This window comes from Balaenoptera borealis (genome assembly GCF_965194805.1).
Source record: "Balaenoptera borealis genome assembly, chromosome: 15".
Taxonomy (NCBI): Eukaryota; Metazoa; Chordata; class Mammalia; order Artiodactyla; family Balaenopteridae; genus Balaenoptera; species Balaenoptera borealis.
This window is the reverse complement of record NC_138871.1, coordinates 69,963,099-69,990,680: the sequence shown is the minus strand read 5'-3', so window position 1 is coordinate 69,990,680 and position 27,582 is coordinate 69,963,099. Positions and strand designations below refer to the sequence as shown.

General features: G+C 36.1%; 1 protein-coding gene across 4 annotated transcripts in view; it reads left to right on the top strand.

Annotated features, from left to right (window-relative positions):
• BABAM2 (BRISC and BRCA1 A complex member 2) overlaps positions 1–27,582 on the top strand; it is a 450,608-nt gene that overhangs the window by 148,792 nt on the left and 274,234 nt on the right. For all 4 annotated transcript variants that reach the window (XM_082357625.1, XM_082357623.1, XM_082357624.1 and 1 more), the window contains exon 6: positions 5,964–6,038. In XM_082357625.1, the coding sequence (XP_082213751.1) occupies positions 5,964–6,038 (75 nt within the window). The remainder of the gene's footprint in view (positions 1–5,963; positions 6,039–27,582) is intronic.

The following is a 27,582-nucleotide window of genomic DNA, read 5'->3' as shown; positions in this document are numbered from 1 at the left end:
CACTTTATATGTAGGTGAAAATTATTTGTGTCACCACTAACTGTTCATCAAAAACAGTGGAGGTGAGAAGACAGTACAGTGATATCTTTAAAGTGCTGATAGATTTCTGCCAATTTGTTTGGTGGAAAATGATGTTCAATTTAGTTTTAATTTGTATATTTTTTGATATGAATGAGGTTTAGAATATTTTCATATGTTTAAGAGTCATTTGTATTTCTTTTCTGTTTATCCTTTCCTGTTATTCTCTTGGGTTTTAAATCTCTTTTTCATTAAGAGCATTAGCTCGTTGTGGTGGAGTTGAAAATATACTTTCCTCAGTTTGCCAGTTGTCTTTTAACATTGCTGATGGTGTTTTTTTCCATCCAGAAAATTTTTATGTTCAGGTAGTCAAGTTTATCTATCTTTTCCTTTGTGGCTTCTGAATTAGAAAGTCATTCTCCGCTGCAAGATTTTATAAAGACATTCGTCAATGTTTGCTTCTTTACAGTTTCAGTTTTTACACTGAAATTCTTAATCCACTTGGACTTTTTCCTTATATATGATGTGAAATATGGATCTAAGTTTTATTTATTCCTTTATGGCTCCAGTTGTCCCACACTATCAGTCACGCACTAAATCTTTTTGGGCTTATTTCTGGACTTACTTCCTGTTCCATTAGTCTGTCTGTTGATTTAACACCAGTACTATGCTGCTGTAATTACTGTGTGTTTATATGATGCTTTGTTATCTGGCATAACTAGCCTCCTCTCATGGCTGGTATTGATTGTTTATTTTTCCACATGGTCTTTTGACTCAGCTTTTTAAAGTTCCCTCAAGTAATGAGCCCCAAAGCCTGAACAGGCCAGGTCTTCCAGAAAATGCTCTCAGAGCACTCTGCCCTTTCATGGATAGTATTTTTCACAGGTTGTAATTTATAGGAGTATTATTTTGGATTAATGTCTGACTCACTCACTAGACCATAAGCTCCAGGAGGGCAGGGATCTTGTCTCTTTTACTTACTATATTTGCAGTGCCTCGTATAGGGCCTGGCAGATTTTAGGCTCTGTACAGTAATGAATGGATGAATAAATTTTAAGTCTTAAGGTTGAGTTCTGACTCTTTATTACTCTCTCAATGACTGCAGGCAGGTTTCTTGACTAAGCCTCAGTTTTCTCATTTCTAAAATAGGTATAAATGAGTTATATCTGCTGAACAGGGTTTGAGAATAATTAAATGATATATCTTAGAAAATATTTTTGTGAAGTGTGAGATGTTCTAATCAGACTAACTTTGGCTTTCCTTCTCACATGTGGTAGATAATTATGCATTTAACAAGGAACAACCTCCAGATTTAGGCTATTGGTTGTCAGAGTCTATTTAAAGAATCATCCTTACCAGGCTGTCACCAGCTAAAGTTATAGGCACTGTTGAGTATTTCTTAGCTTTTAGCTACCTAAGCAGTAAGAGCAGTCAATTTCAGATGACAGCTTGTTTGTTGACAGCGAACAGTCTCTAAAAAAAGAAATAAAATTTCCCTTTGCAGAGCAACCTGGGTTTGGAATCCATTCTGCACAAGATGTCTACCTGTCACTTCTGAAAGGAAAAGAGAACTATGACACAGCTGCTATTACCAGAAGAAAAGCTTAGACTTAATAAATTGCCAAAACTCCATGTTGTTAGTTTAAGTTACTTGCCAAGGTACTATAACTTGAAAAAAGGAAGGATGCACATATTTATTGCTAATGCTGGGGAAATTGCCATTAAGGCAGTTGGCAGAACAGCTGACATTTTAACAGTCATAGGTCAGATAATCTTCTACGTCTATCCAAGAGAAGATTTGACCAAGGATTGACAAAAAGAAAATCAAATGATTATGTTGACTTGGCTGCATCTAAATGTCTCATTTTCGGCTTACAGGAAAGATTGCTATGGAAGCAATCTTTGACGTTGCAACAGAGTGGCAGTAAATTGCTTGAATAACTGTTGGAACTTCAAATATAAAAACACAGGAAGAGTCACTGTCTGAGGTAGAACTCCAGGAGGATTTTTCACTTGTGTTTTGCTCCTCATATAATGTTTATGGCTCAAATTTTACATTAAGACATGTTTTAAATCACCACTTACTCAGTTTCACAAAAAAAGATTAGCTTATAGGTCACAAGGAAAATCAGTGGCAGAACTGAAGACTGAATTCTAGAACGTTAGTCTCCAACATTTCCAACGCTGTTAGAAACAAGTACTAAGTTTTGTTTATTCTCTCAAAGGCAAAATAAAGACTGTATAGTAGGTTTGAAAGTTGGAGACCATAAAGCACTTTTTATGGTTTCCAGTAGACCAAATTCTTTTCACACTCTTAAGTTTCTTTTATTTTGAATTTAGTTGTGTAAATCAGCCCATTGCTGATAAACACAAATTAATATTAGTCCTGAGATCAGCATTTCTTTTATTATAAATTTAGCTGTATAAATCAGTCTTTTGCCAATAAACATAAATTTATATTAGTTCTAGGATCAACATTTTGAGAAGGGATAAAGTAGGGATCGTCTGAGCATTTTTAAAAGAATGTTGGTCTAAAATAGCCAGTAGAATAAAAATACATTGTACAAACTAAAATAGGGCAAAAGAGCTACAGTGCAGTACATGAACTAAAATAACTAGCAGTTCAAATGAGTCCAAGTGCTAAATATGTAATTATCTTTCCGATTACCTTATATGTACAAGAGTTGTTTTAATTTTTTAAGTCTCACATTTCACTCCTTTTGTTGTTGTTTTCAAAAAAACACATTTTTTGTGTATTTTTCACATCTTTGCTCAATTGTTACCTTGTCAGACTCCTCTGTGAAGGAGCTAAATCCCTACCGTTTGAGACTCTTGAGCCAAGGAGGGACATAATCTGATGAGTGTGTTGAAAAGATCTCTCTGCCTGTGGTGATGGGAATCGACTGCAAGTGAGCGAGGGCAGAAGCAGTTAGGGGTAGTTGCAGTCCACCAGGCTGGAGATAATAATGGCTCAGATCAGGTGGTTGTGGAGGTGGTGAGAGGTGGCTGGACTGAGGATATAAATTGACAGTGGAGTCAGTAGGATTTGCTGCCATTTGGAATGTGGAAGCAAGAGAAAGATAGGAATCAAGGATGATGCTGAAGTTTTTGGCCTGAGAGACAGAAAGAATGAAATTGCCATTCACTGAAATGAGGAATAAATATCAAAGGAAAAGCACAAAATCAGGATTTTTTGTTTTCATCGTGGTAGTTGGATAATGAAACTCGAATTAGGAAGAGGTCTGGGATGGAGATAAAATAGTTGGGAATCATCAGCATATAAATGGTATTTAAAGTCAAGAGCCTGGATGAGCTCACCTGGGGGAGTGTAGATAAAGAAAAGAGGTCTTGGGGTTAAGCGTTGGTACACTTCAGTGTTTAGAGGCTGGGGAGACCAGAGGGAGGGCCAGTGGAGAAGCAGAGAAGAGCCAAGAGAGACTGGGATCCTGGAAGTCAAGTAAAGAATGTTCCAGGAAAAAAGTGATCAGCTATGTTGTAATGCTGCTGAATGAACAGTAATAAGATGAGGACTGAGAAATGACCATTGGATTTGGCAATGGTGTGGTCATTGGTGACCTTGAGCTGTTTTTGTAGAGAGGTGTGGAGGAAAGGCTGACTGGGAGAGGGTTCTGGAGAGGATAATAAAAGAGGAAATGTAGACCTCGAATATAGACTAATTCTTTACAGGAGATTATTTTGTAAAGTAGAACAGAGAAATGAGATGGGACCTGAAGAGGGATATGAAGTCAAGAAAGACCTTTTTTAATGATGTTTGCATGCTGATGGGAGTGAGTGGGTAAACAGGAAAAAATAGAGAATATAGGAGAAAGAATGGGGACAACTGTTGGGAACATGTATTCTTTTGTGTGTGTTCCTCCCTCTATAGTATTGTATGCAGCACTAAAGGAAGACTTTTCTCTTCTTCTTCCCAAACTCCTACTGAGCTAGATGCTCCTCTTATAAGTTCCCATATAACTCTTGCTCCTATACTTAACCCTTTCAAAGTATGACTTCTTGTACTTAGGGCCAAAGAATCACACTTCACAGGATATGTTAGTCCTCTAGGAGCTTAACAGTACACTAAAACCACATCTTTCTAGCAATTTTGGACTATAACAGAAGGTAAGAATTTTATTAGAATCTTTCACAAACCTTCTCCTCCCATCCACAATGACAAGCTCTTTATAGATCCTTAAGTAGCTCTTAACTATTCTCTCAAGTGTTGAGTTGCAAGTAGCCTGCACGATTGGGGTTCCATACTGTGTCAAGAATGATTCTGAGGTTTCTGGTCTGAGAGACTGAAAGAATGGAATTACCATTTACTGAAATGAGGAATAAGTATCAAAGGAAGAGCACAGCTGCTCAGCTCTAAGGAGTGTCGCTGTTTCTCACCGTTGGCATTCCTGGTGACACAGTGACTTCTGGGACCTCAGCTTTGATTCTGTCCATTTGGTTTTCTCTTTTCTGCCTTTTCTGTCATGGGGTTAGGCTTGTGGTGATGAAGACGTGATCTGTCCTTAGCCAGAGGTTGATGTAAGTTAAAAGATGTTGTAAGCAGTAAAACAGCACACAACTATGCAGATTGTAGTTACCATTTTTATCTTTTGAGCTTAAGGTTTATATTTCTGTTTGCATTTTCAAGGTTTTAGGTCAGAGTTTTAAAATTAGGGCCAGGACCTTGAAGCCAGTTGCTTGGGTGTTTGTAGAAAGGAGTGGTGGCTCTTGTGGAATCTTCTGTAAGAGGTGTGCATGCCTCCTTATGTGCGTTCATCCACCCATCCATAAAAAATATTTGTAAATGCCTGCTATGTTTAAAGATGTGCTAGGGAGTTTAGGGCGCTCATTTTTTTAAGGGGGGGTAGACAGTGGAGATTCAGGGAGCTGTCTAGTGGTCATAATATGAAAAAGGTGGAGACCCACTCTTTAGAGTAGCTCTAGATCATCCCCAGAGTTCTTTATTCAAACAGAATTTCATAATGAAACCCAAGATGTCAAAGTCCCAAGCTGCACTGCAGGCTTGCTGCCAGAGAGACTGGAAGACCCAGGACCCCACCAGCTCAGCACCCCTCTTTGTTGCCTTTGCAGAGGTTTCTTAGAAGCCCTAGGTGTCTGCATAGCCCAGTTGGAAAAACCCCTCCTCTAGACTATGCCAGAGTTTTCTTAAAAAATGTGATTCCTTAGCCTTTCCCATCATAAAAAAGAAAAAATATTATTATGATTTCCCATCATCATAAATTGAGAGGGAAACTTTTTTCTTTTGCATGAGTTTTCACTTTTAGAAAAAAATAGAAGCTATTATTTAAGCTTAGTTAATGTTTTAAATCACCAAACCTCTGCACATCTTTCCTATAGAGACTAGTTCATGGAAAGAATTACTGAAAAATTTTAGTTGATGATAATGATATTAACAGATTTTCAAGTGATTAGAGTCTTATTTGGGGTACCCACTGATGTACTGCTTTATATGCGTGGGTCGAAGTTTGACCTTTGTTTTTACTTCCAGACATACTATAAAGGATGGTGATTTATGTCATTAGCTTATGGGTTATAAATATTAGTGAAGTGGTCTGAATGCTTTAGTAAAGTCAGATGAATCGAATGGGCAGGTCTGTGCCTATTTTTGGATTAAAAAAAAATCACACATTCATGTATTCTTTTCATCCTTTTAAAAAACAAAAAGGTAAAACTACTGCATTATAATTCTATTGCACATTTAAAATGCAGATTTAAAAATTCTAATTGTGCTTTTTAGTAACTAATAATTTAATAGTGCTTTTTGATCCTCCCCTACTTTTTCAACCTTCTTTTCTTGCTTGATGTTAGGAAACCCAAATTGAAGATACCTGCAGTTCAAACAGGTTGAACTTGTGGCCTTGGCTGTAATTGTCACTTCACAATCTATTTTTTATTTTAATCTTATTATTAAACCTTTTTGTTCCCTGCAGACTGGTGAATTTTCAGCTCGTTTCCTTTTGAAGTTGCCGGTGGATTTCAGCAATATTCCCACATACCTGCTCAAGGTAAAAGTGTATGATTATCAGTATGAGAATGTAAATGAGCTTTTTAAGTCATTATTTAACTCCGAGTATTTGCATGGTTTGCCAGCATTTTGTTCAGATGATGAATTCTATTAAAAAATATATTACATGAAGATCCACGGAGTTACTGTTACCTAAAAGCTAAAATAGTGGCCCTAAAAATCATTTCAAAATGGATTTTCCTTATCAGACAAAATTAGTAAAAGCAAATTAAACATTGGAAAAAAAACTGCCTTTGGTTAATAATCTTTTGGGGATGAAAGGCTCTCTTAGAAATTATCTTAATATGCATTCTGTCTTTAAGTAGGATTGCATATTAACTATGCTGTGCTAAAGGATGTTTCATTTTCTTTATTTATGTCGCAGTTGATCCCGGGCACCTTGAAAGTTGGACTGTCCTGGAGAGACCTAGAATTGAGTTAGGCCGGTGTATATGGCATTCTTTAAAATACGATGCAAGCAACTTGTGGCTTGGGAGCAGCTACTTTGGGAAGGGGTCTGCAAAATGCTTTGTAGAGGAAATCCAGATCCACACTAGGCTGTGGTTAGTGTGAAAAAAACCTAAATGGACCAGGGAACCAGCAAGTTCTGGACAGGAAGCCTTAAGACAAAGGCCTAAGTTTATCATAGATGTAGATTTGGGTCGTAATTTAAGGTATCTCCTCAGCCATCTTCAGCCCATGGTGATATAGCTTTGCTCTAATGTAAGAAAAATTTCTGCCTTCCAAATTTGATGTTGTTCAGAGGGTTAATGGTATTTATTACAGTGTAGCGAGAAGACAAAATCCTTGTGCAAGTGTTCCTGCATATTATAGTAGTCATAAATAACATTAGATCTTAATCTTGATAATGCCTGGAAATACAGTATAGTCTGGTATATAAACTATAGACCATAGGAAAGATTAGGGAACACTTTTTTTTTTTAAACATTCTACCCAAGGGACTTATTAGTTTCTTTTCCCCTAAGTAAAACATGGGATTTTTGTGCCTCATTAAACTTTCATTTTTAGTTTCTAGTTGACTGTTTTCCCACTGTGTATCCAAGAGTTGTGACCTGTGATTACCAAGCATAATTAATTTGGTTTTAGCAGTTACTTTGCTCTATTAGAATAGCAAGCAGTCTCTTTGGAAACTCTTAAATCACAGACTCATTGACCTCTATATGTCCAGTTAAAACTCTATTTCTGCTCATTTAAAACAAAATTCAGTAGTATATGAGAGTATATTATTCATATAATCACTTTAATCCATAATTTACAGTTATAGTTCCTGTGTTTTGATCTGTTGGGCCTTATCAGTTTGAATGGTTGTCCTGTTTGTTTGAACTTAGTGTTGTCTCTGCTCATGTTCTTGAAGGTCAGAGGAAAAAACATACTTCTTGGATCATAATCTATATATTTTTTCCTCTTCAAAACCAAATTTCCATGTTTTCTATTCTAAGACTTCTAACTTTATATTGTTTTGCCCTAACTTTCCTTGCCAGTCAGATAGGAAAAAGGTGGAACCTATTTGGCAGAATTGGGAACCTCTTTGGCAGAATTGGAAAGCATTTTTCCCTTCCCAAAGTACAATGAAGTGATTTTTCTACTACAGATTAAATGCCTACCTTGCAGCACTAATGTCTTTCTGGATCTTTAGTTCCTGCAGAGAGGAATAAAAACAACAAGGATAAAAAAAGAGAAACTCTTGTATAACACAAAACAAGGGCAAAAAAATACCTACCTGCATACCAAAAGTAATCCAGAATACCTGTTGAGGGTTTTAAGATCTAAGTTCCTAAAGTTGTATCATAATCTTGGGACATTTGGCTATATGCTTAAAACTAAGTTTGCATTAGGAACTGTTCTACATGTTATCTGCATTTGGATGCTCCTAATCTAATTACCTGCCTGCTGTCTGATAGTCTAAGTCCAAAAGTAAATTCCTCAAATTCCTAGGGTTAGGATACTCTTCACAGCATCAATGTAGTTTTGCCTCACCATCTCAAAGAAATGAAAGGTAAAGTAGAACTTTTAAATATTGACATATCATGGAGTTTGACTACATATCCTACCAATTTGCTACAGTGAAATTTTATCACCCTATGATGAAGCCATCATTCACTCATAAGTTTATATTTCCAAGTGTACATGTTTTATCCACTAATGAAATTTTTTGATGTTAGAATGAAAAAGCCATTAAATATTCAGTGATATGATTTTGCCTTATACTATACTCCAAGCATATATGGTTCTTTTTTTTTTTTGGCTGCGTTGGGTCTTCGTTGCTGCGTGTGGGCTTTCTCTAGTTGTGATGAGCAGGGACTGCTCTTCATTGTGGTGCATGGGCTTCTCGTTTCGGTGGCTTCTCTTGTTGTGGAGCACGGGCTCTAGATGTGCTGGCTTCAATAGTTGTGGCACGTGGGCTCACTAGTTGTGGCTCACGGGCTCTAGAGCGCAGGCTCAGTAGTTGTGGCACACGGGCTTAGTTGCTCCACGGCATGTGGGATCTTCCCGGACCAGGGCTCGAACCTGTGTCCCCTGCATTGGCGGGCAGATTCTTAACCACTGTGCCACCACGGAAGTCCACGTATATGGTTGTTACATGGGATAGAATGAATTTATTCTGAAAATGAGTCCTGACTTTAGTGTCTGAGTTTTATTCTTAGCTGTGGTAAGTCAAAGGGTTAGATAAATCATTTACATAAAAACTCAGTCAGTAAAAAAAAAAATACTTCTGTATTAATTAGGATTCTTTATTTCTGGGTGATAGGACTCCAGCACAAACTAGTATAAATTAAATGGGAAATGTGGTACAAATCCTCTGCTTCCATAGTCCACGTAGCAGGAAATAAATTACAGGTAGGCATAGACTGACTTTCCCATGTCTGTCCTACTTGGGCGCAGGTGTGCACCCCTGAACTTCTCAACTGAAGAGAATACGCTCCATCCATGTTGTTGCAAATGGCAAAATTTCATTCTTTTTTATGACTGAGTAATATTCCATTGTATACAAGTACATCTTATTTATCCATTCATCTGTTGATGGACATTTAGGTTGCTTCCATATCTTGGCTATTATAAACAGTGCTGCTATGAACATGGGGGTGCATGTATCTTTTTGAATTAGTGTTTTTGTTTTCTTTGGGTAAATACCCAGGAGTGGAATTGCTGGATCATGTGGTAGTTCTATTTTTAGTTTTTTGAGGCACCTCCATACTGTTTTCCACAGTGGCTGCACCAATTTACATTCCCACCAACAGGGTACCAGGGTTCCCTTTTCTCTGCAGCTTTGCCAACATTTGTTGTTTGTGACCTTTTTTTTTTTTTTTAAATTTTATAGCTACTTTATTTATTTATTTATTATTTATTTTTGGCTGTGTTGGGTCTTCAGTTCGTGCGAGGGCTTTCTCTAGTTGCGGCAAGCGGGGGCCACTCTTCATCGCGGTGCGCGGGCCTTTCACTATCACAGCCCCTCCCGTTGCGGGGCACAGGCTCCAGACACGCAGGCTCAGTAGTTGTGGCTCACGGGCCCAGCTGCTCTGTGGCATGTGGGATCTTCCCAGACCAGGGCTCGAACCTGTGTCCCCTGCATTAGCAGGCAGATTCTCAACCACTGCGCCACCAGGGAAGCCCCCAGTTTGTGACCTTTTTGATGATAGCCATGCTGACAGGTGTGAGGTGATATCTCATTGTGGTTTTGATTTGCATTTCTCTGATGATTATTGATGTTGAACATGTTTTCATGTGCCTGTTGGCCATAGGTATGTTTTGTTTTGTTTTGTTTTTTGGAAAATGTTTATTTCAGTTCTTCTGCCCATTTTTAAATCAGGTGGTTTATTTATTATTTTATTTTTAAAAAAAATTTTTCATTGACGTATAGTTGATTTACAATATTGTATGTACAGCAAAGTGATTCAGTTATACATACATATATTCTTTTTCAGATTCTTTTCCATTGTAGGTTATTACAAGATACTGAATATAGTTTCCTGTACTATACAATAGGTCCTTATTGTTTATTTTATGTATAGTAGTGTGTATCTGTTAATCCTGAACTCCTAGTTTATTCCTGCCCCCCCCCATTCCCCTTTGGTAACCATAAGTTTGTTTTCTATGTCTGTGAGTCTGTATCTCTTTTGTAAATAAGTTCATTTTTATCATTTTTTTTTTAGATTCCACATATAAGTGATATCATATGATATTTGTCTTTGTCTGACTTACTTCACTTAGTATGATAATCTCTAGGTCCATCCATGTTGCTGCAGATGGCATTATTTCCTTCCTTTTTATGGCTGAGTGATTTCAAATTAGAGTTTTCATCTTTTCCAGATATATGTCCAGCAGTGGGATTGCTGAATCATATGGTAACTCTACTTTTAATTTTTTAAGGAACCTCCATAATGTTCTCCATAGTGGCTGCACCAATTTACATTCCCACCAACAGTGTAGGCAGGTTCCTTTTTCTCCACACCCTCTCCAGCGTTTATTATTTGTAGACTTTTTGATGATGGCCATTCTGACTGGTGTGAGGTGATACCTCACTGCAGTTTTGATTTATTTCTCTAATAGTTAGCAATATTGAACATCTTTTCATGTGCCTGTTGGCCATCTGTATGTCTTCTTTGGAGAAATGTCTATTTAGGTCTTCTGCCCACTTTTTGATTGGGTTGTTTGTTTTTTAGATATTGCGCTGTATGAGCTGTTTGTATGGGTTGTTTATTTTTTTGATATTGAGTTGTATGAGCTGTTTATATATTTTGGATAGTAACCCCTTATTGGTCATATCATTTGCAAATATTTTCTCCCATTTGGTAGGTTGCCTTTTCATTTTGTCAATGACTTCCTTTGCTGTGCAAAAGCTTTTAAGTTTAATTAGGTCCTGTTTGTTTATTTTTCCTTTTGTTTTCTCTGCCTTAGGAGACAGATCGAAAAAATATTGCTGTGATTTATGTAAAAGAGTGTTCTGCCTATGTTTTCTTCTAGGAGTTTTATGGTTTCAGAACTTACATTCAGGTCTTTAATCCATTTTGAGCTTATTTTTGTATATGGTGTGAGAAAATGTTCATATTTCATTCTTTTACATGTAGCTGTCCAGTTTTCCCAGCACCGCTTATTGAAGAGATGGTCTTTTCTCCATTGTATATTCTTGCCTCCTTTGTCATAGATTATTTGACCATAGGTGTGTGGGTTTATTTCTGGGCTCTCTATTCTGTTCCATTGATCTATGCATCTGTTTTTGTTCCAGTACCATACTGTTTTGATTACTGTAGCTTTGTGGCATAGTCTGAAGTCAGGGCATGTGATACCTTCAGCTTTGTTCTTCTTTCTCAAAATTCTTTTGGCTATTAGAGGTCTTTTGTGTTTCCATATGAATTTTAGAATTATTTTTTTCTACTTCAGTGAAAAAATGCCATTGATATTTTGATAGGGGTTGTATTGAATCTGTAGCTTGCCTTGTGTTGTGTGCTCATTTTAACAATATTAATTCTTCCAATCTGTGAACACGTTATATTTTTCCATCTGTTGTGTCATCTTCAATTTCTTTCATCAGTGTCTTATAGTTTTCTGAATACAGGTCTTTTACTTCCTTAGGTAAGTTTATACCTAGCTATTTTTTTTTTTTTTTGGGTGTGATTGCAAATGGGATTGTTTCCTTAATTTCTCTTTCTAATAGTTCTTTGTTAATGTATAGAGATGCAACAGATTTCTGTATATGAATTTTGTATCCTGCAACTTTACTGAATTTATTGATGAGCTCTAGTAGTTTTTTGGTGGCATCTTTAGGATTTTCTATGTATAGTATCGTGTCATCTGCAAACAGTGACAGTTTTACTTCTTCCTTTCCAACTTGGATTCCTTTTCTTTCTTTTTCTTGTCTGATTGCTATGGCTAGGACTTCCAATACTATGTTGAATAAAAGTGGTGAGAGTGGGGTGCTATCATTCTTTCATATAGTAGGGGAAAATAGGTAATAGCATGACTGTTTAAAATGTGTGTGTATGACAGTCACAAAATGTGACTTGTCATCAAAGATTGAGTTTTAGTAAATTTTCCGTTTTAAAATTCCTCACTCTCCTCACCTTTCCTTAGGAACAGGGAAGAATTTTGCATTCTGTGCAGCTGGAAGAAGACAATTAGGCTAATTAATCTCCCTGGATTTTTTTTTTTTTGATGAATTCTTGCATTGTCCTTTATTATTTGGAATTGTTTGAAAGTCCCATTTATTTTTACATATTTGCTAGGAAGGAAACTGATAACTTCCCCCAAATATTCTCTTTTTTAAAATATAGCAAGCTTGTTACAGTGATATGTATTGATTATAGTTGTTTCTCAGCAAGCATAAGGTAGCAAACATCAAAAAGCCCTCTGATCCTGATAACTGAATATAAATTCAAAGACTGTTCATTACAAAATTTTTTCTCTAAACCACACATTAAAAGATGCTTCAGAATGTGATACCTTTTAGAGGCAAGAATATACAATGGAGAAAAGACAGTCTCTTTAATAAGTGGTGCTGGAAAAACTGGACAGCTACATGTAAAAGAATGAAATTAGAACACTCCCTAACACCATACACAAAAATAAGCTCAAAATGGATTAAAGACCTAAATGTAAGGCCAGACACTATAAAATTCTTAGGGGAAAACATAGGCAACACTCTATGACATAAATCACAGCAAGAACCTTTTTGACCCACCTCCTAGAGTAAGGGAAATAAAAACAAAAATAAACAAATGGGACCTAATGAAACTTAAAAGCTTTTGCACAGCAAAGGAAACCATAAACAAGACGAAAAGACAACCCTCAGCATGGGAGAAAATATTTGCAAATGAAGCAACTGACAAAGGATTAATCTCCAAAATTTACAAGCAACTCATACAGCTCAGTATCAAAAAAACAAACAACCCAATCCAAAAATGGGCAGAAGACCTAAATAGACATTTCTCCAAAGAAGATACACAGATTGCCAACAAACGCATGAAAGGATGCTCAACATCACTAATCATTAGATAAATACAAATCAAAACTGCAATGAAGTATCACCTCACACCAGTCAGAATGGCCATCATACAAACACTAAATGCTGGAGAGGGTGTGGGGAAAAGGGAACCCTCTTGCCCTGTTGGTGGGAATGTAAATTGATACAGCCACTATAGAGAACAGTATGGAGATTTCCTTAAAAAACTAAAAATAGAACTACCATACGACCCAGCAATCCCACTACTGGACATATACCCTGAGAAAACCATAATTCAAAAAGAGTCATGTACCACAATGTTCACTGCAGCAGCACTATTTACAATAGCCAGTACATGGAAGCAACCTAAGTGTCCATTGACAGATGAATGGATAAAGAAGATGTGGCACATATATGCAATGCAATATTACTCAGCCATAAAAAGAAGCAAAATTGAGTTATTTGTAGTGAGGTGGATGGACCTAGAGTCTGTCATACAGAGTGAATTAAGTCAGAAAGAGAAAAACAAATACCATATGCTAACACATATATATGGAATCTAAAAAAAATGGTTCTGAAGAACCTAAGGGCAGGACAGGAATAAAGACGCAGACGAAGAGAATGGACTTGAGGACACGGGGAGTGGGAGGGGCAAGCTGGGATGAAGTGAGAGAGTGGCGTGGACATATATACACTACCAAATGTAAAATAGATAGCTAGTGGGAAGCAGCTGCTTAGCACAGGGAGATCAGCTCGGTGCTTTGTGACCACCTAGAGGGGTGGGATAGGGAGGGTTGGAGGGAGACGCAAGAGGGAGGAGATATGGGGATATATATATATATGTATAGCTGATTCACTTTGTTATAAAGCAGAAACTAACACACCATTGTAAAGCAATTATACTCCAATAAAGATGTTAAAAAGAAAAAAAAAGAATTTGATACCTTTTAGTTTAGGGAATTTTTTGGATCCAATAAAGTCACACTTAATAAGCAGCTTTTAGAAATAAAGACTGCTTTAACTCACTCTTGTGAAATCTGGTTTTAAACAAAACAGTTGTCAGGTGCTTGAAAGACCATAAAGAATTCACAGGAAACCCTCATGTTATCTGAAAGGAAATAGTTTCTGTCTAATCAAATAGGGGTAGGCATACCTTTATAAAAGTAGGAATATGTACCTGGAAGAACGTGCCATAAAAGTAGAGTGCTTTTTATTCCAGTAATAAGTCTGCTTTATCATTGCTAAAATTGAGCCAAAATCTGCATTTGAGGCTTAATCACAAGATAGTAAAATTTTAGGCTTGTAGGCCATGTGGTCTCCATCACAACTACTTAACTTTGCTGTCACAGCATGAAAGTAGCTACGGACAATATCTAAATCAATGATTGTGTCTGAAACCCAGTAAAACTTTATTTAAAAAAATAGACATTGGACTGGCTTTGGACTGCAGACAATTGTTTGCTGGCCCCTTTTCTAAATTATGGGATGGAGGGTGGGGGAAATTCTTCACAAAGGCACCTGGGGCATCATAGAAAGATGAGAAAAAGGATTTGGTTCAGTGAGTTTAAGTGGATTTTAATACCATGGTCTCTTTGTTTTTATTTTACTAGCACCTTCAGCTTGGTTGAAGTCTCCCTCCCTCTTTTCTTCCCTCCTCTTCCTTTCCTTCCTTGTTTTCTTCCTTCCTTTATTCCATCTTCTCTCTTATTTTTAAATAATCTGTTAGCAGCATACAGTTTACTAAATTTTCTTCCAAGTGTTAGTTTCCCTAACTGTTAAAATGTGATTAGGCTATAGCACAACACATTGGGTTGTTGGGAATATCAATGAGATGATGAATATGATGGTACTTAATACATTTCTGAGCTTGGAGTAAATGCAGAATAGAAATGGTTTTGATTTTATTTAGTCATTAATTTATATTTCAAAGTATTGAATTTATTGTGGTCTAGGAAGAAAGTAAGCATTTCATTGAAATTAAGATAGAGTTATGTTTACTACTTCTTTTTCTTCTGTCCTGTTTTTCCCCCATCTAGAATTCAAAACCCAAATTTTCACTTGCCCCAAATTTTCAGATATAATTTATGGTAATTCTGACAGTAGTATTTTTCCCTACTGAAAATGAAGAATAGTCACAGGCAGCTTCTGTGAACTTCCTCCTTTCAGTTTTCTTTTATTGTTTTCTTTTGCTTTTATTTTTTTATGGTGTACTTGTGTTTTTATCTTCTAAATTATAATTTTAGAATGGAGCTGTGTCTCAAATCACTATCAGTTGACCTGCTTTGCTACCCTGTCCCCATATATCTTGATAGTTCTTTACGTACAATGTATTCTGTTACATACAATGCTTTAGTAACATGGATTAGTTCGCACATGATTGATAAATAGTGGAAGTATGTCAGTATAAGTCAGAAGTTGCCATGGTTTAGTTAATAGTTTGACCACTGAATAACAGCAGCTGAATGAAAGTACACTAATGCAGATGAACTAACAAGCTGTGGAGGGTTTTTGTATGGCACACAGTGTCCATTCACTCCATTCCTTTCATGTGGCTCAGTTTTGCTGTACACTCTGTATTTAAGTATTTATCGCATGGTTTCTCCCCATCTTTGTGGAAAAGAAACACAAGACAATAAGCCAGAGCTTTCCCTCTCTGGCATCACTACATTTTGTCCAAAACCTGCTTCTCCGCTATAACTTCTAATGATGATGTCCCTCTACTCTTTCCCATAACTCAGCAGTTTCAACCTTTCCTTGTAGCCCCTTTCATTAAGTTATCTTCAGTTTTTTTAAAGTCCTATATTTAGTATAATAATTCTTTGTTTATTACGAATATAGCATGTCATTTTAAGTACATTAGAGTTTTATTGGATTTACTTTGGTTTTTGTTAATGCTACGGTTACAAAGTTGTACAAGCGACTAACTGTAAAGTAAGGTCTAGCCTTGCTATATTTTTCTCATAAGCCTCTTATTCTTAATGTGTAGTTTACTAAAATGCAATTTTTTAAAGGAATGCATTTTCACATTACAGCAAAAACAATTGTATTCAAACAACCAGAGATTCTGTTCTTTTATAGGCTAGGCAGCTTTAGTCCTTTATACTTACATGTCATACGATTTTAAAACCTTCTCTATCCTCATACTTCTCTTCAGGAGGTATTCCAGATTGCCAGCATCTCTCTTAAACTGTGGTGTCCAGAAATAAGCACAAAATTTCAGATAGCATTGATCAGGTCAGTGTTCATTAGAACTTTGAACTTCACCAATTATTGAGTATTTATTGAGTTTGTAAAAAAAAACCCAAACTTCCTTATTTTTCTAATCCTGTTTTATGCAGTTGGTTTTTTAAGGCAAAGTATAGACGAATCCCTTCATACTGTCTTTTTGAATTTGCCCTTTTTGTTCAGCCTGTTTATGGGGAAGGTATTGCCACCTATAATTCAGAAAGGGAAGTATGGATTGGAACCAACTAGCACAGTGAGGGTAACAGGAATTATGGGCTGTGATCATTACAGGTTTACCATTTTTTATTCGGAGCTGTTTTCTCAATGGTGACATTTCCTCTCCCCACATCATAAGGTTACCACCTGGCACATGACAGGGCTAGTGTCAGTTTATCAGTGTCATCTGTTACCATTAATCCATTTTCATCAATCAGCTGACCTACAATTCAAATAAAAGTAAAATCTGGTTTGGGGCATTAAGATGATTGCATAGTCAATAGTAATGCAAGTCATAATAATTTCAGTACCGTAAGAGAAGTACAAAGTTCTTTAATGGGTTGGTGAGAGGTTACATCTAGTTAGAAAAGACCTTTATAAAGGAGGTGACATTTGAAATGGGCCTGAAAGACTCGTATTGATAGAGAGAAGCTAGGGAAAATATGAGCGTGGTTTTAGTTGACAATGAAAGAACATTTGGAGAACAGCAGAAAAGTCTAGTTTGCCTAAATCACAGAACATGTATACAGACTAGTGGGAGATAAGAAAAGAAAGGCATTTTAAAGATATAATGATATAGACAGAGCCTTAAATATTCAACTAGGGAGTTTAGTGATTGTTTTGAGTGATTGCTTTGAGTAGTACTATGATTGGGATTGTATTTAGGAGGAGAAGTCTGCCAGGAGACATATATAAAATGATTGGGGAGAAGGAAGAGGGAAATGAGGCTGATAGTCAGGGTTCAAGGGATGTAAAACTGAATATTAAGGGTCTAGGTGACCACGTTTCAGACTTGCTGAAGTTTTCATACCTGTTAGCTGATGTGCTTACTCACCTAACTCAATGATCAACCTGGGAAAATGAGGGAGAGGAAAGGGTGGTGTCAGAACGTTCTAATCAGTGCTACCCAGAGTGTATGTTTTGGTTCATGATGAGATAAGTTCAGAATTGATAGTCTTTAGAAACATTTAAAGCAATTTGACAGAATAATCATGTCTGTTGACTGTAATGATAAAAATATTGGGTTTGCATTTTGATGTTTAAAATTTTTTTCTTTTTATAAGAACTCATTTTTAATGTATTTTATGAAGCCGTCAATATGTGAAGGATTAGGAAAAAGAAAACAAAATGAACAGTAACAGGTCCTTCATTGTAGATATTTTGAGGAGCCCTGTTCTAGCTCACACCTTGCGTTCTAGGGCCCCTGGCTGCCATCGCCTCTCTTATCCTGAGACACAGCAGTCTTTTTAAGTATCCTTGGGGGTTTTCAGTTTTGTTCTTTTTGCTTAGCTAGGTTTTGTATTCACGGTGACACAATGTTCCACTCTCCTTTTTTTCTTAATAAACGCACCGCCAGGATTTGGAGTAGGAGAAGGAAACTGCAGCCCTTGATTAGGATGGCATCTAATATAGAACTGGAAGAGAGGGATTTTTTTCTTTATAAAATATTTTAAAACAATTTTAACCAGCACACTTATATTTTGATCTAGTTTCATGACAAAATAATGTCACAGTGATACCTGCCCTCTTTCTAGCATTTTTCTGAAGATCCCTTTCCTTCTTTGAATCCATTTACTGCAGTTTTGTTTTTACATGATGACCATATTGTTGGAATGGGTGACACCCAGAAACAAGGTTGGTGTCATTATTTGTTCCAAGGGTGCTTATGCAAAGCTTTGACTCTCTTGAAGCAGGATAGACAATGGTTTAGGTTTTTCAAGCTTTGTGCTAACTCTACAGCGTAGTCTATACACCCTGAACGTCTATTCAGTGTGTGGGTACTTCATGAAAATAGTCTTTTACATAAAATCCTGGAATATTGATGGTGATGGTATTCTTAGTCTCTATTCCATAGACCAGCACTTCACAAAGTGTGGTCCTGGGACTCCTGGTATCGCCAAGACCATTTCAGAGGGTCCATAAAGTAAAAACTGTGTTCAAAATAAAATTAAGAATTCATTTACCTCATGATTGAGTAGTGGAATTTCCCAGAGGCTACATGGTGTGTTAGTTAGTATGTAATCATCACTCTGATGGCTAGTGGTGTGTCTGCTCATGTTTTCTTGCATTTTAAAAATTTCTTAGTGTTTACCAAAACATATTCAAGAAGAAATAGATAACTTGAATAGTCTTATGTCTATCATAGTTAAATAGTTAAATACCTTCCCATAAAGGAAACTGCAGGCACAGATGACTTCACTGGTAAGGTTTATCAATCATTTAAGGAAAAATAATACACAAATTCTACACATTCGTTTGGAAAATTGGAAAGGAGGGAATGCGTTCTGACTGATTCTATGAGGACAGCATTACCTGATAACAAAAACCAGACAAAGATATTACAAGAAAAGTAAACTACAAATGAATCTCTCTCATGAATATAGATGTAAAATTCAAAATGAAATTTTGTATTGTACTGAAATTCAGTACAATAATATATAAAAACGATGATACATCATGACAAAATGGAGTTTGTCCCAGGGATGCAAGGTAGGCTGCATATTTAAAAAATCAACACTATGATTAACCATATTAACAAACTAAAAAGAAAGACTGTATGATCATCTTAGTAGCCACAGAAAGAACATTTGACAGAACCAAACATCCATTCCTGATAAAAACTCTCAGCAAACTAGGATCAGAAAGGGACTTCCTCACCTGATAACTTGCATCTATGAAAAGTCTATAGCTAATATTATACTTAATGGTGAAAGACCACTGTTTTCTCCCTAAGGTTATTAGCAAGGCAAGGATGTTTACTTTCACCAATACTGTTCAATAGTGGAGTTTCTAGCCAGTGCAACAAGGCAAGAAAAAGGAATAAAAGGCACTCAGAGTAGAAAGGAAGAAGCAACTGTCTTTATGCACAGATGCTAAGATTATTATGTAGAAGAACCTAAGGAATCTACAAAAAAACTTCTATAAATAATAAGTGAATTTTGTCATGTTGCAAGATACAGGATCAATATATAAAAATCAATCATATTTCTATATACTAACCAGAAATAATCCGATATTAAATTTAAAAAATATAATTTATAATATAAAAATATGAAATATTTAGGGATAAATATAACAAAAGATATGAAATATCTGTATGTTAAAAAGTATAAAACACTGCTGAGTGAAACTAAAGAAGACCTAAGCTAAAATATATACCATGTTCGTATATTGGAAGACTCAATATTGTGAGATGTCAGTTTTTCCCAAGTGAATATATAGATCTGTCTCAATCCTATCAGGTCAAAACCCAGTGGCTTTTTTGTAGAGATCATCAATCTGATTCTAAAATTTATTTTGAAATACCAAAGGCCTAGAATAGCCAAAACAATATCCTGAAAAGAACAAAATTGGAAGACTTAGACTCCCTGATTTAAGGACTTATTATAAAGCTACAGTAATTAAGAAAGTATGGTGACAGTTTTAAAAAGGCAGATAGGTCAATACAGATCAGTGGAACAGAAGAGTATCCAGATATAGACCCATACATACAGAGACAACTGATTTTTGACAAATGTGGAAAGACAATTCAGAAGAGAAAGTATGATCTTTTCTACAAATGTTGCTAGAACAACTGGATATCTATACCCCCCCCCCACAAAAAAAGAAAAAAGAAACGTTAATCCATACCTTTAAATCCATAATTTAACTCAAATGGATTATGAACTGGAAGTTTGTACCCCTTAATCTCCCTCACCTATTTCTTCACCCTCCTCCCCTTTGGCAACCACCAGTTGTTCTCTGTGAGTATGTTTCTGTTTTATGTTTGTTTATTTGTTTTGATTTTTAGATTCCAAATATAGGTGAAATTGTACAATATTTGTCTTTCTCTGACTTATTTCACTTAGCATAGTACTCTCTAGGTCCATCCATGTTGTCCCAAATGGCAAGATTTCATTCATTTTTTGTATGGCTGTGTAATATTCCATTGTGTATATCACATCTTCTTTATCCATTCATCTATGGAAGGACATTAGGTTGCTTCCATATCCTGGCTATTGTAAATGAGTCTGCACCAAACATAGGGGTGCATATATCTTTTCAAAGTAGTGTTTTTATTTTCTTTGGAAAAATACCCAGAAGTGGAATTGCTGGATGGTATGATAGTTCTATTTTTAACTTTTTGTGGACCCTCCATACTGTTTTCCATAGTGGCGGCACCAATTTACATTCCCGCCAACAGTGCATGAGGGTTCCATTTTCTACACATCCTCACCAGCACTTGTTTTTTGTTGTCTTTGTGTTTTTGATTATAGCCATTCTGACAGATGTGAGGTGATATCTCATTGTAGTTTTGATTTGCATTTCTCTGATGATTAGTGATGTCAAACATCTTTCCATGTGTCTGTTAGACATCTGTCTGTCTTTTTGGAAAAATGTCTGTTCAGATCTTCTGCCATTTCTTAATCAGGTTGTTTATTTTTTGATGTTAATGGTACAACTTCTTTGTATATTTTGGATATTAACCTCTTATCAAATATATCATTTGCAAATATCGTCACCTATTCAATAGGCTGATTTTTGTTTTGTTGATATTTTTGTTTGCTGTGCAGAACCTTTTTATTTTTATTTAAAAAATTTTTTGCCCATGCCACGTGGCATGTGGGATCTTAGTTCCCCGACCAGGGATCAAACCTGTGCCCCCTGCAGTGGAAGCGTGGAGTCTTAACCACTGGACTGCCAGGGAGGTCCCTACATTGATGTAATCTCATTTGTTTATTTTTGATTTTGTTTCCCTTGCCTGAGGAGATATATCCAAAAAATATTGCTAAGCCTAATGTCAAAGAACGTACTCCCTTTGTTTCTTCTAGGAGTTTTATAGTTTCAGGGTTTACATTTAAGTCTTCAGTTAATTTTGAGTTTATTTTTTGCATAGGATGTGAGCAAGTAATCTAGTTTGATTCTTTTGCCTATGGCTGTCCAGTTTTCACAAGACCATTTAGTGAATAGGCTGTCTTTTCCCCATTGTATGTTCTTGCCTCTTTTGTCATAGATTAATTGACCATACAAGTAAGCATGGGTTTATTTCTGAGCTCTCTGTTCTGTTCCATTGATCTATGTGTCTCTTTTTGTGCCAGTACCATACTGTTTTGATTACTGCAGTACCATACTGTTTTGATTACTGCAGTACCATACTGTTTTGATTACTTTGTAGTGTAGTTTGAAATCAGGGTATGTAATACCTCCAGGTTTGTTCCTCTTTCTCAGGGTTGCTTTGGCTATTCAAGGTCTTTTTTGTTTCCCTACAAATTTTAGAACTATTTTTTCTAGTTCTGTGAAAAACACCATTGGTATTTTGATAGGGATTGCATTGACTCTGTAGATTACCTTGGGTAGTATGGTCATTTTAACAATAATAATTCTTCCAATCCATGATTATGGTATATCTTTCCATTTGTTTCTTTTGTCTTTAATTTCTTTCATCAGTGTCTTATAGTTTTACAAATACACATATTTTTCTTTAAACCTCCTTGGTTAGATTTATTCCTAGAAATTTTATTCTTTTTGATGCAATTGTAAAGGGGATTGTTTCATTAATTTCTCTTTCTGATAGTTCTTTGTTAGTATATAGAAATGCAACAGAGTTCTGTATGTGAATTTTGTATCCTGCAACTTTACTGAATTCATTTATTAGTTCTAATAGGATCTGGTGGCATCTTTAGGATTTTCTATGTATAGTATTGTGTTATCTACAAACAGTGGTAGTTTAACTTCTTCCTTTCTAGTTAGGATTCTTTTTACTTCTTTTTGTTGTCTGATTGCTGTGGCTAGAATTTCCAGCACTATGTTGAATGAAAGTGGCAAGAGGGGCATCCTTGTCTTGTTCCTGCTCTTATAGGAAATGCTTTCAGTTTTTCACTGTTGAGTATAATTATGGCTCTAGGTTTGTTATATATGGTCTTTACTATGTTGAGGCATGCCCCATATACCCACTTTGTTGACAGTTTTTATCATAAATGGATGTTGACTTTTGTTTTTTCTTGTTTTGAATTTTTGAATTTTATTTAATTTATTTTTTTATATAGCAGGTTCTTGCTAGTCATCAATTTTATACACATCAGTGTATACATGTCAATCCCGATTGCCCAATTCATCACACCACCCCCCCCCCACCCCCCCACCGCTTTCCCCCCTGGTGTCCATACGTTTGTTCTCTACATCTGTGTCTCAATTTCTGCCCTGCAGACCAGTTCATCTGTACCATTTTTCTAGGTTCCACGTATATGCATTAATATACGATATTTGTTTTTCTCTTTTTGACTTACTTCACTCTGTATGACAGTCTCTAGATCCATCCACGTCTCAACAAATGACCCAATTTCGTTCCTTTTGATGGCTGAGTAATATTCCATTGTATATATGTACCACATCTTCTTTATCCATTCGTCTGTCGATGGGCATTTAGGTTGCTTCCATGACCTGGCTATTGTAAATAGTGCTGCAATGAACATTCGGGTGCATGTGTCTTTTTGAATTATGGTTTTCTCTGGGTATATGCCCAGTAGTGGGATTGCTGGGTCATATGGTAATTCTATTTTTAGTTTTTTAAGGAACCTCCATACTGTTCTCCATAGTGGCTGTATCAATTTACATTCCCACCAACAGTGCAAGAGGGTTCCCTTTTCTCCATACCCTCTCCAGCATTTGTTGTTTGTAGATTTTCTGATGATGCCCATTCTAACTGGTGTGAGGTGATACCTCATTGTAGTTTTGATTTGCATTTCTCTAATAATTAGTGATGTTGAGCAGCTTTTCATGTGCCTCTTGGCCATCTGTATGTCTTCTTTGGAGAAATGTCTATTTAGGTCTTCTTCCCATTTTTGGATTGGGCTGTTTGTTTTTTTAATATTGAGCTGCATGAGCTGTTTATATAGTTTGGAGATTAATCCTTTGTCCATTGATTCATTTCCAACTATTTTCTCCTATTCTGAGGGTTGTCTTTTTGTCTTGTTTATGGTTTCCTTTGTTGTGCAAAAGTTTTGAAGTGCCATTAGGTCCCATTTGTTTATTTTTGTTTTTATTTCCATTTCTCTAGGAGGTGGGTCAAAAAGGATCTTGCTGTGATTTATGTCAAAGAGTGTTCTCTCTATGTTTTCCTCTAAGAGTTTTATGGTGTCCTGTCTTACATTTAGGTCTCTAATCCATTTTGAGTTTATTTTTGTGTATGGTGTTAGGGAGTGTTCTAATTTCATTCTTTTGCATCCTAAGATACAAATTTCATTCTTTTACATGTAGCTGTCCAGTTTTCCCAGCACCACTTATTGAAGAGACTGTCTTTTCTTCATTTTATATCCTTGCCTCCTTTGTCATACATTAGCTGACCAAAGGTGCATGGGTTCATCTCTGGGCTTTCTATCCTGTTCCATTGATCTATATTTCTTTTTTTGTGCCAGTACCATATTGTCTTGATTACTGTAGCTTTGTAGTATAGTCTGAAGTCAGGGAGTCTGATACCTCCAGCTCTGCTTTTTTCTCTCAAGACTGCTTTGGCTATTCAGGGTCTTTTGTGTCTCCATACAAATTTTAAGATTTTTTGTTCTAGTTCTGCAAAAAATGCCATTGGTAATTTGATAGGGATTGCATTGAATCTGTAGATTGCTTTGGGTAGTATAGTCATTTTCACAATATTGATTCTTCCAATTCAAGAACATGGTATATCTCTCCATCTGTTGGTATCATCTTTAATTTCTTTCATCAGTGTCTTATAGTTTTCTGCATTCAGGTCTTTTGTCTCCCTAGGTAGGTTTATTCCTCGGTATTTTATTCTTTTTGTTGCAATGGTAAATGGGAGTGTTTCCTTAATTTCTCTTTCAGATTTTTCATCATTAGTATATAGGAATGCAAGAGATTTCTGGGCATTAATTTTGTATCCTGCAACTTTACCAAATTCATTGATTAGCTCTAGTAGTTTTCTGGTTGCATGTTTAGGATTCTCTATGTATAGTATCATGTCATCTGCAAACAGTGACAGTTTTACTTCTTCTTTTCCGATTTGTATTCCTTTTATTTCTTTTTCTTCTCTGATTGCTGTGGCTAGGACTTCCAAAACTATGTTGAATGATAGTGGTGAGAGTGGACATCCTTGTCTTGTTCCTGATGTTAGAGGAAATGCTTTCAGGTTTTCACCATTGAGAATGATGTTTGCTGTGGGTTTGTCATATATGGCCTTTATCATGTTGAGGCAGGTTCCCTCTATGCCCACTTTCTGGAGAGTTTTTATCATAAATGGGTGTTGAATTTTGTCAAAAGCTTTTTCTGCATCTATTGAAATGATCATATGGTTTTTCTCCTTCAATTTGTTAATATGGTGTGTCACATTGATTGATTTGCATATATTGAGGAATCCATGAATGCCTGGGATAAATCCCATTTGATCATGGTGTATGATCCTTTTAATGTGTTGTTGGATTCTGTTTGCTAGTATTTTGTTGAGGATTTTTGCATCTATATTCATCAGTGATATTGGTCTGTAATTTTCTTTTTTTGTAGCATCTTTGTCTGGTTTTGGTATCGGTGTGATGGTGGCCTCCTAGAATGAGTTTGGGAGTGTTCCTTCCTCTGCAATTTTTTGGAGGAGTTTGAGAAAGATGGGTGTTAGCTCTTCTGTAAATGTTTGATAGAATTCACCTGTGAAGCCATCTGGTCCTGGACTTTTGTTGGAAGATTTTTAATCACAGTTTCAATTTCATTACCTGTGATTGGTCTGTTCATATTTTCTGTTTCTTCCTAGTTCAGTCTTGGAAGATTATACCTTTCTAAGAATTTGTCCATTTTTTCCAGGTTGTCCATGTTATTGTCATAGAGTTGCTTGTAGTAGTCTCTTAGGATGGTTTCTATTTCTGCGGTGTCTGTTGTAACTTCTTTTTCATTTTTAATTTTATTGATTTGAGTCCTCTCCCTCTTTTTCTTGATGAGTCTGGCTAATGGTTTATCAATTTTGTTTATCTTGTCAAAGAACTAGCTTTTAGTTTTATTGATATTTGCTATTGTTTTGTTTGTTTCTATTTCATTTATTTCTGCTCTGATCTTTATGATTTCTTTCCTTCTATTAACTTTGGTTTTGTTTGTTCTTTCTCTAATTCCTTTAGGTGTAAGTTTAGATTGTTTATTTGAGATTTTTCTTGTTTCTTGAGGTAGGCTTGTATAGCTATAAACTTCCCTCTTAGAACTGCGTTTGCTGCATCCCGTAGGTTTCGGATCATCGTATTTTCATTGTCATTTTTCTCTAGGCATTTTTTGATTTCCTCTTTGATTTCTTCAGTGATCTCTTGGTTATTTAGTAACGTATTGTTCAGCCTCCAAGTGCTTGTGTTTTTTACGTTTTTTTCCCTGTAGGTCATTTCTAATCTCATTGCGTTGTGGTCAGAAAAGGTGCTTGATATGATTTCAGTTTTCTTAAATTTACTGAGGCTTGATTTGTGACCCAAGATGTGATCTATCCTGGAGAATGTTCTGTGTACACTTGAGAAGAAAGTGTAATCTGCTGTTTTTGGATGGAATGTCCTATAAATATCAATTAAATCTATCTGGTCTATTGTGTCATTTAAAGCTTCTATTTCCTTATTTATTTTCATTTTGGATGATCTGTCCATTGGTGTAAGTGAGGTGTTAAAGTACCCCACTATTATTGTGTTACTCTCGATTTCCTCTTTTATAGCCGTTAGCAGTTGCCTTATGTATTGAGGTGCTCCTATGTTGGGTGCATATATATTTTTTTAATTGTTATATCTTCTTCTTGGATTGATCCCTTGATCATTATGTAGTGTCCTTTCTTGTCTCTTGTAACGTTCTTTATTTTAAAGTCTATTTTATCTGATATGAGTATAGCTACTCCAGCTTTCTTTTGATTTCCATTTGCATGGAATATCTTTTTCCATCCCCTCACTTTTAGTCTGTATGTGTCCCTAGGTCTGAAGTGGGTATCTTGTAGACAGCATATATATGGGTCTTGTTTTTGTATCCATTCAGCAAGCCTGTGTCTTTTGGTTGGATCATTTAATCCACTCATGTTTAAGGTAATTATCGATATGTATGTTCCTATGACCTTTTTCTTGATTGTGTTGGGTTTGTTTTTGTAGGTCCTTTTCTTCTGTGTTTCCTACTTAGAGAAGTTCCTTTAGCATTTGTTGTAGAGCTGGTTTGGTGGTGCTGAATCCTCTTAGCTTTTGCCTGTCTGTAAAGCTTTTGATTTCTCCATCGAATCTGAATGAGATCCCTGCTGGGTAGAGTAATCTTCGTTGTAGGTTTTTCCCTTTCATCACTTTAAATATGTCCTGCCACTCCCTTCTGGCTTGCAGAGTTTCTGCTGAAAAATCAGCTGTTAACCTTACGGAGATTCCCTTGTATGTTGTTTGTTGCTTTTCCCTTACCGCTTTTAATATTTTTTCTTTGTATTTAATTTTTGATAGCTTGATTAGTATGTGTCTCGGTGTGTTTCTCTTTGGGTTTATCCTGTATGGTACTCTCTGTGCTTCCTGGACTTGATTGACTATTTCCTTTCTCATGTTAGGGAAGTTTTAGAGTATAATCTCTTCAAGTATTTTCTCAGACCCTTTCTTTTTCTCTTCTTCTTCTCTGACCCCTCCAATTCGGATGTTGGTGTGCTTAATGTTGTCCCAGAGGTCTCTGAGACTGTCCTCAATTCTTTTCATTGTTTTTTCTTTATTCTGCTCCCTGGCAGTTAGTTCCACCATTTTATCTTTCAGCTCACTTATCCATTCTTCTGCCTCAGTTATTCTGCTATTGATTCCTTCTAGAGTATTTTTAATTTCAGTAATTGTGTTGTTCATCACTGTTTGCTCTTTAGTTCTTCTAGAACCTTGTTAAATGTTTCTTGTATTTTCTCCATTCTATTTCCGAGATTTTGGATCATCTTTACTATCATTACTCTGAATTGTTTTTCAGGTAGGTTGCCTATTTCATCTTCATTTATTTGGTGTTGTAGGATTTTACCTTGCTCCTTCGTCTGTAACATACTTTTTTGTCATTTCTTTTTTTTTTTTTTTTTTTGATGGGTGGTGCGCTATTCCTGTCTTTCTGGTTGTTTGGCTGAGACGTCCAGCACTGGAGTTTGCAGGCAGTTGGATAGATCCAGGTCTTGGTGCTGAGATGAGGACCTCCGTGAGGCCTCACTCCAATTGATATT